Raw genomic sequence first — 11,490 nt, 5'->3', positions numbered from 1 at the left:
CTAGAACGAGTTGTGGAGAAACATATTCGAGTGGGGGTATTGCCGAGAATTCCACTTAGTAGAAACCAACACGCTTACCAAAGTGGAAAATCATGTGAATCAGCCTTACATGATCTTGTTAGCAAGATTGAAGCCAGGCTGGAAGCTGACGAATACACAATGGGAGTGTTCGTGGACATTGAGGAGGCTTCCAAAGAAGAAGTGTATGTTTATGCATCACGGGTGCCATGAGCACAACTTCTAGCGATGCCCTAAATGCTATGCTTGATTTGCTCCCCCTGGATCTTAAGATACAACAGGAAGCAATAAAAGCAATGTGTAGACACTATAAATATGGTTTCTGGCACGATGACGGAACTTCGGGACATAGAGAAATCTGCGGCAAAATATTTGGAGAAGTCGAAGACGTTCATAAATAAATGAGCACACAAAAGAAATACCTCACCAAAGCAAGAACAGAAGATCATTGATTTGTTTGTGACGACGAAACTGAACTTATTCTTGCGCGACGCTGATTCAGTTTTAAGGAAAAGTTTTGTTAATGTAGTATAAAAAGATACGAAACGAGGGCGCTTACGCGCAGAAGACCTCAAATTTCGGAGCACATTGAAAAACGCGTTGCTCTCAGTATCCCAAATTGAAAAAAGACTTGCATGGGATAAGGCAAATTCGGACCGAAATTGAACAAACGTATTGTATTATTCACAGATGAATCTTCTTCCTGAACAAAAAGTTGCATACGTCGGTCCTGGTGTACTGCCGCTAATTGACAATTTCCACGAACTGTTAAGCATCCGCCGGACTTTAGGCGGCTGGTTGGACTGATGACGGGCCACTTTCTATGGGCAAAGCACATGGGCAAGGTGGACATCTCAGACAGTGCACTCTGCCCAACATGTGTAGAGGAGGATGAGACGGTGGACCACTTTCTGTGCGTCTGCCCCGCCTTCATTCGAATTACGCTTGAGGTTTCTGTCACTGATGTTTCAAGAAGCGACCACCTTAAGTCTTTGGCACCGCAGGATCTACTCAGATGTCTTTGGAGGTCGAGTAGATTTAAAGAAAATTAAAAGGGAATCCGAGTGCAGTGCAATGGTCTTAATTGTGTCTGAGTGCTGTACTGGGTAGTCTGTTCCGACAAAAAAAAAAAACCAAAAAAAGAAGCAACCAGTTGAGGTTCATTTTTGGGGCTGTTTCTCCGGAAAGGGATTTGGTCGTTTATTTGTGTTTACTGCCAATGTGAATGTAGTTTTAATGAATAAAATGTACCAAAAAGCATCATTGCCATCAGCTGCGAAGATATTTGGAAGAATTAGCTAATCTTGGACTTTGTAAGGGGACAACGATCCCAAGCATCGAAGTCGAAGGTGCGTAGAGGGAAAACAGCAAAATCGGATTGAAATTTTGGATTGACCTTCACAGTGGCCTGATGCCAACCCTATTGAACGTTTGGGCAAAAGTTAAGCACAAATTCAAAGGAAAACAAATATGGATGCTCAAACAGTTATCAAGGAGAACTCAATTGATTTGAAGCCGCTTACTTCCACAACACGCCCAGAAATCAATCAAAAGTATGAATCAAAGTGAAGTGTGAAGCCGTTAGAGGTAATGGGGGTAGCTATGCCTTTTATTGAATAGAAAAGTAAGTACTCTACGTAAATGCAAGGCACTTTGTTGAATTGGCCAATCAGTGTCCAAGTTACTGCGGTCACGCTTCTATTACACAGACTGTGTATATGTGTATGTATGTGGAGCTTCAGAAGCATTCCCAAAAGGCTAAAATTTGATGTTGCAAAACAAAAACTTATACATTTAGTAAACCACAGTTATATCTTTTAGAAGTATTAATCCATTAAAATTTATTATTTAACCAGCGAATAACAGTATAATCTAGTATAAACAGCTCACTAGCACACACATACATACAATCCTTTTGGTATGTTTATATGTATTTGCATACAATTAAAGTGTAACCTTGGCCATAGGCAAACCCTTCGCACCTAAGCCAGTGATCTTGTAAGTGGTGCCAGCCGGTGCAGGTTGGTCGAATTTAGCCGATGTCGTCACATACAAAATATCGAGATTGGGACCACCCCAGGCGGCTGAAGTGATTTGCTTGGTGGGGAACTTGATTTCCAGAAGAACTTTGCCGGTGCTGCAGAAACAAACATTTAAATAATCATTTCTCCACACATAACATTTGCATAAACTTGCCTTGGGTTGATCTTGTAAATGGTGTGTCCGTTGAATGTGCACACATAGAGATTTCCATCGCTGTCAATGGTCAAGCCATCGGGCAACAGGTTGTCCTTCGGGTTTGATTTACGCAAATTGAAAACAACTTTTGGGTTACCTACAAATAAAGAAATAAACACAACCAGATAAGTAATTTCCATTTACTGCTTTTCGCACTACATCAGCCTTTCTTACTTGGTACACCGGCATCAAAGTCATAATCGTACTCCTTCACCTCGTAGTCGGCCGTGTCGATATAGTACATTTTCTTCGTCTGTTCGTTCCAAGCCAAGCCATTGGAAATGCCCACATCCGTCTTCACCACCGATACTTTGCCACCCTTTTCATATTTGTACAATTCACCGAAACGCTCCTTGAACTCATCGCCCACATAAATCATAGTGCCGGCAAAGAGGCGGCCACGTGGATCGGCTTTGCCATCGTTGAAGCGGTTCCTTACATATTTGTCACCGGGTTGCACTGAAAAGAGCACGCGATCTACTTTGCTTGTCTCGGAAACACCATCCCATGAGACAACTACCACACTGCGTCCGGCTCCGACGACAAACTTGTCATTCTGACTCGCGACGGGCACAATGAAAGCGGCTAAATCTACACCCTCGACTTTGCTGCCGTACACTTTATTCTCCTGGTAGTCGTAGCGCAATATTTTGCCAGCTTCGATATCGACGTAGTAGAGACTCTGAGACTCGACGTCCCAGTGAGGACCTTCACCGAGGTGGGCGTAAGAGTTGGGCAATGGCGCGATTTTGAACGACATCTGGGTGAAGAAAAGTAAATGATGAGTAGAGGCTATGTGATTTGAAGCTGAATGAAATTCGTAGGAATTGTAGGGAATTTTTTACTTTAATGGGTGTTTGCATCCAAGCCCAATCTATTTGAATTTATTGTGCATATTTGAATTATTTTGGGTTATACTTTTATAAAATAAACCTAAAGAAGTGACTGCCTTGTATTTTTCCATTAAAGCAAAAAAATATTTCAGTGTTATTGTCTCACAGCTGCAATTTGATAAATATTTTGCAAGGCTTACAATAAATTTACGAGGGTTATCAGCCTTTTAACCTTTTCAAGCAGCTGGTTTAAGTACAATAAAATATTTGTAAAATCAACAACACATTTTTTTTTTGCCTTTTCGAAGAAAAAAGTTTAAGTTGTGTTTACAATTAATGAAAGGTCAGTAAAGGCGTCCAAGTGTGTGACCATATAAATGAGTGGGACCATAGAAATGAAATAGTAAATGACAAAAATATTTCTTCTACTTAATAGCAACTACGCCTCGGCGACCTTTGGCAAACCTCGTAGTGCATTTCCGCCATGGCGCGATATCTTCCACCAAGCTACCTACTAAAAGGTTTGTCAGTCAGAATTGGGTGAAAGATGAGATCAGAAGGGCATCTAATACGATTTTAAAAGCATTTGAACGCATTTGACGATCGATGCATTCCCTGAAAAATTTGATTTTTCTTCTACGTTCGGCGAAACTATAAATCGGAACTAAATAAAGCTACGGAAACATGGCGGCGATAGTTTGAAGGCCGGTATGGAAAATTCGGAGTTCACACAGTTATTTTGAAAGTTTGCATTTGTTTCCTGTTAATTTGGCATTAAAAAATATAGTCTAAAATATGCTAAAAAAATTTAAAATTAAAGCTCCAAACTCTTTAACTAAAGTCACAAAAATTGAAAAAAAATTTCATACAAATTTAAAATATTTCAAAAATCTAATTAAGTTTGTTTAGAATCTAACGGGTCATGCGATTTTTAGCTTATTCAATTTTAGTATTAAATAATCGAGTGGCAGTTTGAAGTAACTAACAGCACCTATTTGGAGGTTTTGAGCTTTTTTACAGATCATTTTTATGAAAAAAATTCACAAGGCATAACTTTTAAATTGTAAGCACTGGCCACTTATAACAATTGTTGAAATCTTTTCGCTGCATTGTAAATTTTGCAAAAAAATATTGTTTGTTAGGTTATGAATTATATTTTTATTATTCGGGAAATTCCGATTAAAATTTTGCAAACTTTTTCGAATTTATTATAGTCCATTCTTTTAAACATTTTTAAATTATTTTTTATTAAATTGTTCATTAAATTTTTTAAACAATTTAGAGTGTTTTAACAATATTTGCACATTAAATAAACATAAAAGTAAAAAAAAAACAAATATTGTAAAAAATATGTAGGTGTGCGTTTTTCCGTGACGCTCACTGTATATTTTACCACAAGCAGACAATCACATTTTTTAATTATTGTGTTTTAATTTGTAAATTATGATAATTTAACTTAAAACAGATACTGTATTAAATAAGCCGCGAGTCACTGTATGTGTGTGTTGAAAATTGTTTTCTAACATTTTTTATACAATACATGAATATAATATTTAAAAGCATTAGTTTCAAAAAAAACCATGAGTTAATATTTTTAGACTTTTTCTGAATTTTATAGAAATGTCAACACTTTAAACTAAATTGGCCCTAAGTTTATGCCCAATGCTGCACCTTTTCACAATATAAAAGAATTTGCCTTGAAACTTCATGCCCAGGTGGGGTCTTTGTGCCTCAAAAAATATAGTTTGCGCAATAAAAAACGCATTTCAAAGTATGACAAAATCGAATCATAAAAAAATCACTTAGTTCCGTTTCACAACCTAATGAATATTTATCGTTTACTCCCCAAACACCACTAAATGGTTTCCTTTTATTTCCCGCAGCTTATTTACCGTTGCTTCCTCGTCAATTTCCGCCTCTTTAGCGTTTGAGCACAAAATAAGTGAAATTATTATTAAACTTAACAGATTCATTGCTTTAATTTATTAGTAGAAAATGTATGCAGGCACTAAATTCCGCCTTCGCGAAGAACAAACCGAATGAGGTACAACACAACGCGGCGTTACAAGACACTACTGAGGCCTTGAATGTGACTGCAGTGGCGCTTTATAAGTTTGTATTTTAAGTTATTGGCGATCACCGAAGTCAGCTGGCCGCAGAAATACTACAAAACTAAATCGAAAGGTGCATACAAAGAGTTGAATGAGTAAAAAATGTTTAGTTATTTTAATGTTTTTGCACGATCTGTTGGCTAGTTTGAGAGCAACATCCGATTGCGCGAGTGTTTATTCATACATACATACGGATATGAAGCACAGCTAGTACATTGAGAAAAAAATATGTAAAAAAACTATGCAGCTTAGGGCAAGTAAATAAAGAGATGCTTTCAAAATTTTAATTCATTTCATGTTCCTCTATGGAAAAAATTGTCAAATCAGCTTAGATTTTCTGTCGCTGTAGTGACCTCCACCTGACCCTGACCAACTTACATATTATCTTCCCTCTATGCACGATTAATTAACAAACTATCCAATACCTGACTAGTTACACGAACTCTAAAGTTCTGTAGTGGCTGCAAATTATCACTTTGTATCTTAAAATCACCATGTAAAGGTAATCAATTAAAAGCATTGCGCGTAGAGGAGGCATAACTAGTGAAGCTGCCGCAACGCCTTTCCAAATACAAACTAAGCGGACAGCATTTCGAGAGCAAGAGAGGAATTTACAAATTGCATTCATTTCTGAGGGCATAAATTCTCAAAATGCTAATTGCAATGCCTTTCAAATGACAAAAAAAAACAAATCGATTATACAAACAGTTCTCTACTGAGTAACTCTTAAACTTTGCGTCAGTACGCCTAGAAATGGCACTGGTATTATGCGAAGTTTATGCGAATATAAATCTGTGGAGTTGAGAGAGATTTAGTCACTTCACGCACTTATGCTTGGATAAAATTAACGCTTTTTAATGCAAATGGAAACCAGTCAATAAACTAACAATAAGAAATAGTTTCCTATTCTCATTCAATGCCAGTTATTTCACTTAAATTCTTGTTAATCGTTCAAAACGCCAAACACTTTGCACCAAAAAACTTCTAAATTTTGAAGTTCGTATTCGTACCTTTGCACTTATTTAGGACTTTTTGAGGATCACAAAAATGATTAAACAACGGAAGACGCACTGAAAAGCAAACTGAACATCAATGGGCTGAAGAGATCTTTTTATACGCAAATTGCCGGCAAAATATTCTTATGCGCACTACACTCAACCCACTCGGCACTTCTTTTATTAGATGATCGGCGAATATTGGGAATTTAAGAATTCTATTAATTAGCTGTGGTATATTTACAATAATTCCCTTACTCTAAATTTAGTTCTAATTTTACTTCAAAAATAGATTGAAAAACTTTCTTCCTAATAAGAACTTTTTCAGTAGCGCGATCGAGAGCTTTGTTAGATTTCTAACTGCCATTGCGACGGTGTTCGTTCATATCACCCAAGGAGACCAACTTAATGAAGGATTTCGTGTACTTGCACATTATTTTTCAACGCCACTGCCTATTCGTAAAGAGCAAAAAGGTGGTATATCTTCGATTTCAACTCAAGAAGCTCACTTACCAGGGAAGACAAAGAGTTGGATATATTAATGATCTCCTGATGACTAATTTAGTGAGACTAGATATTCTATTCAGATCATCAACAACAACAACAATAACTAAAAATACATACATACAAATAACAGTTTATTATTCTTGTTAATAATTGAGGTTAGATAATTTCTCTGCAAAAAAGCTCCGATCGACGACCAACCCTTTTTTCGATTAAATCCTCATCCTCAAGCTCGGAGGCATGGATATATGTAGCTGTTCCAGTAGTATAAATATTATTTTTTCGCTTTATGAGTTCTTCTTCTTCCTTGAGTTGATAGTTTAATAAGTGACCTTTATTTGTAGTGAAAGAGTTTGGATTTTTATGAGCAACATTTGCGCGAGTTGTTGTGGGAATATCGTTTGAAATGTTTTGCAGTTATTGATTCTGTTTCTATGTTTGCCTGTTAGAAATGGTAGAAAGTTCCCCTAATTATCTCATAACTTTTTTTCACGATTTCTGAATGCCTTCAGTCTTGGCGTACAACAGACATCAGATATTAGCAGACTTATTAATTCATAATCTGAAGCAAATTTCCAAGTAGTGCTATCTAACACAAGTAAATTTATCCAAAAGCACTCAAGTGGTTTAGAGATAACTGTAGTGAGTCGTGACAACGGACGATATCAGAGCTTCTAGCAAAAAACTCAATTTTACTATTACTAACCAACCAACTCTAAACAAATTTAGTGCATAGAATAGTGTTTTGTTTGTTTTTTTGTGCGGCATATTGACAACGGATTTTCGTTTCGATTTCCGCTTCGGACATCAAACATGGAAATTATAGAAAAGAAGTTTTCCAACAGCGGTCGTCCCTCAGTAGGCAATAATAAACGTTCGAGTGTATTTCAACCAAGAAAAAACATCTCAAATAAATCCTTTGCCGATCAAGAATCATAAAATTCTGCCATCTTCTATTTGCGGCAAAGAGCCTAGACACACTCTACAAATTGGAGGAGAGGCTCCAAACTATTATTATTCCTCGTACATTTTATAAATATTTCTCTCAATAACCCCGAATCTTGAGCCCTGTGGTCGTTACTATAGCAGAAACTGCCTGTTAACTAAAAAATTCAAAATATTATATATAGTGATACTCGTAGCGCCTCCATTGCTTCGTCTATGCTGATTGCTCAGATCGAAGACTATCTTTGATAAACCAGTAGGAACTTCAGATGGATGTGTTGCTGCGTGTATTTGTGTTGTTGTGTTTTGTATTGTTTTCATGCCATAAGTGAATTATTGTGCGTAAACTCATTCTGGTATACATAAATACAGATGTTTCGCCATGTGCGTGAGTCCACTTGTAAGTGATTATTTGCATGCGTCTGTATGTATTTTCGAATGCCGGCTGTCAATGATAAAGTAAAATGTTTTTATTGGAAAACATCGGAAGAATGGCTTTAACCGAGTGTAGAGCTGCCAAAATCTCTGAATTGTGAAAAAATTCCCAAATCTGTTGAGGCAGGGCCTGCAGCTGGCCTAAGATCGCTTTTGGGTATTCCGTGTTTTTCGAGAAGTCATCCAGTGCTCAAAATAATATTTTTCTAAACTCAGTTTGGGTTGAGCAAACGAGCAAGAGAATTTATTTTCATTAAAGAGATAATTTATTTTTATTAATTTTATTTCCTTATCTTAATAATCCAAAAAATATAATTTTACAGACAGGAGAAAGAGTTGCAATTTCTGTATGGAGGAAATGTGGAAAAAGGATAAATAATCTATTCAACATTTCTTGTTATATGACTACCACCTCAGATATCTAGGAACCCCTTCCATGAAATCCTTGAGGATCTGGACAGTTTTGGCACAATCTTCTTGAGGGTTTGATTGGATTTGCCAAAAAATCTAGATGGTTTAAGGGCGTGCATGAAGAATCTTTCCGGTCCCAACACAGCTAGAGTAATGGAAGCTGTGAGCTCAACGCCTTGCTTGTGGAGTCAGTGATGGATGTGGGGATCAGTTACATAGATCTTTGTAATATTTCACTATTCCTATTTTTTATTCCGGATTCATTACTTCGGACAACTCTGTTCCAAACGACCAGCTTTTAATTAAAGGCAATCATTTAAAACTCTCTAAACAAATTCACAACTTCTATAACTCTAGAAGTAAATTACTCAGAAATTATGACAGACAGTAATATTTTTAAAAGATCGGATCCCTCCTTTCCCTTTTAATTACGTTTACCCCAAAAACTGCGGGTGATGCCAACCAAAACGTTTCTTCGTTGTGGTCCTTTTAGTGATGAAATTTTCAAAACAAATTGATTTTGAAAAATATTTATTTACTATTTTTCTTGAATGTTTCCAGCCATTTGTTTATACTTTTGTTCTTTATTAAATGTTTTTCGTTCTCTTATAGAAAAGTCTTCACCGGGTTGCATGGGGTATCTGCCTCAATTTACGTGCAATTAACTACCCAACTGCACCACAAACTGAGCTCTTAATTTTCCTAATTGCGTTAAGAAACGTTTTTCTATGGAAAGATTTATTGCATAGGAAAGAGTTTGTTACACATACAAGGTGTGGCTATTGACATACAAGACTGACGCTGTAAAGCCTTTTATTTTGATGACTGTGCATCTGTTGGGGTATTGAAGACCCTGGTGCTGTGATACCTCAACTAAGTCTATAGTTTCTTATTCTGCAACTCACTACCTAAAGGGGAAACGGGAATGTAAGGGCAAATATTTCAATAAATAAAATCGCAACACTTTCAGACAACTCCCTCAGCTGCGGATGTATATATAGTATTTTCAGTTTATTACCCCGGGTCACTGACTGAAAGGGCGGAAAAATATCTAAGAATCAACCAATATTACGTTGTTGTAATGGCAACTCTGCTAATGGCTTCACCCTCGCTTGATTTTCTTCTTGAAGATGCGCGCCTTTTCGGATTGTTTGCGTGAGATGTCGCATAGCCGCCCTTTGCTTATGATTTGGATTAAAAATTTGTGTACTTTATATTAAAAAAAATGATTTTCTCTGCCTATTAAATATATTCACATCTACAAGTCAATTTACAAGTAGGAAATTAATACTAATTGCAATTTTGTATTTACGTAGATTTTCTTTTACCCGAGCGCACTACGTCACTGTAGCTACTGCGGCCGAAGCTTCAAGTTCCTTTAAATCTATAGCCAAATGTTCTGCTTATCAATTTAATGGGCTTGTAATTTACATATTTTAATGGCTCTAATGAGATTTTAATTAATTTCGAAGATTTATGACAACTGCGTGCGGATTTTATAAAATTATTTGTATATTCTTATTAGTTAAATATGACTGGTTAAACTGACACGGAAGCTAATAAATACCATCTACTCGTATGCACATTTTTTCATGTTTTCATTCATGTTTCTGTCATAAAGGGGAAAATATGTGTTAAACTTCTTTGACAATAAAAAAGTAAAATAAGGTACCCCAATTTCGAAACAGTGCAATTTTTACAAAGTGAAAAGCTCCAATTTCGGAACAGTCCCAGGATCCACATATAACAAATTAAAATATCGAAAATTTATATCCATCTCGTCTTTAAAGGTTCAAGTTTTGTCTTTCAATTTGCTCACACTTACGACTCGTCAAGAACTATTTGAATTGGCAGCTATGATGTCAACTGCGAGCAATTTGATAGGCAACTCCATTTTCGAGATATAATACGGGAAGCAAAACGATGGTACAGTTACTCAAACTCGTCAAGAGAACTGTGGCGTAATCTAAAAAAAATTAAAATTCATGGCAAAGAAAGACCTGAGTGTGAGATTGAGCTTGATGAACTTAAAGGGTCATGGTGGTCTAAAGCTCGAAAATTTAGGGTATTTTCAGAATTTTTTTTACAATAAAAAAATTAAAAACGATATTTGAATTTTTAAGACTTTTTATTTAACTTCTTTTACTTACAAAAATGACAAAAATTTTTTTTTTTTAATTTTAATAATTTTAAAATGCCGCTGACCCTCCCGAAAAATTGGACCTGGACGGTGTTATCCATTTTGGCTCTTCTATTTATCTAAAACACAAAAACCAAACAAAAAATTGACAAATTGGCGCGGTTTTGAATTTGACACTATAAAAATCGAGTTTTCAATCAGAAACATACGAAATAATTGAAATAATAATATGATTCTTGTACAGGCGATAGCCATTGATGTTGTGAACCACATATTAAAATTTCAGACGATTCGGTTGAAAATTTTTTTAAATTATTTTTGACAACATCAAGCCGAAAAAACTCGTTTCGAGATAAATGAGGAGGTTCGCAAATCTCCAGGAGCATTAAACTACGAATATTCGGCTCATGCATGAAGTCCCTATTGTTGTACGGAAGTGAACCTTGGCTGGTCTCTAACACCATCACACAAAGGCTACAATCCTTCATCAACAAAAGCCTCCGCATCATCTGCAGAATATTCTGACGCAAATCAAACGCACATTGACCAAACCACCAGATAGCATCACGAGAATGGCACTGGAGTGGAACCCGCAAGGAGGCAGAGGTCGCGACCGACAAACAAACACTTGAAGAAGGTCAATGCTGCGCGAACTAGCAGATGCCGACATCTCATGGGACGGTGCAAAAACAGCAGCACAGAACCGTGTACGATGGAAGAGTCTTGTCGAGGCCCTAGCCTCCCGAGAGGAGTGAACAAGGAAAAAAACTGCACGCGTTTACAGCTGATATACTTAGATCTCGGAGGGAAATCTATATAAATTTGAACTTAAGCCGATGACATCGGAACTATAGCGAGAA

The 11,490-nt window shown here is 36.6% G+C and overlaps 1 protein-coding gene across 1 annotated transcript; it reads right to left on the bottom strand.

The window, feature by feature from the left end:
- Window positions 1-1,835: 1,835 nt before the first annotated feature.
- Window positions 1,836-5,114, bottom strand: LOC128857116 (regucalcin-like). Its single transcript, XM_054092692.1, has 4 exons — window positions 4,982-5,114; window positions 2,431-3,016; window positions 2,215-2,353; window positions 1,836-2,155 (listed from the first exon to the last, which is right to left on the bottom strand). The coding sequence occupies exons 1-4, from the start codon at window positions 5,060-5,062 to the stop codon at window positions 1,963-1,965; spliced, it is 999 nt and encodes a 332-aa protein (XP_053948667.1). The 5' UTR covers window positions 5,063-5,114; the 3' UTR covers window positions 1,836-1,962.
- Between the last annotated feature and the right edge of the window lie 6,376 nt (window positions 5,115-11,490).

Source organism: Anastrepha ludens, chromosome 3 (assembly GCF_028408465.1).
Source record: "Anastrepha ludens isolate Willacy chromosome 3, idAnaLude1.1, whole genome shotgun sequence".
In the NCBI taxonomy this organism is placed as follows: Eukaryota; Metazoa; Arthropoda; class Insecta; order Diptera; family Tephritidae; genus Anastrepha; species Anastrepha ludens.
This window is presented reverse-complemented; position numbering and strand designations above follow the sequence as displayed.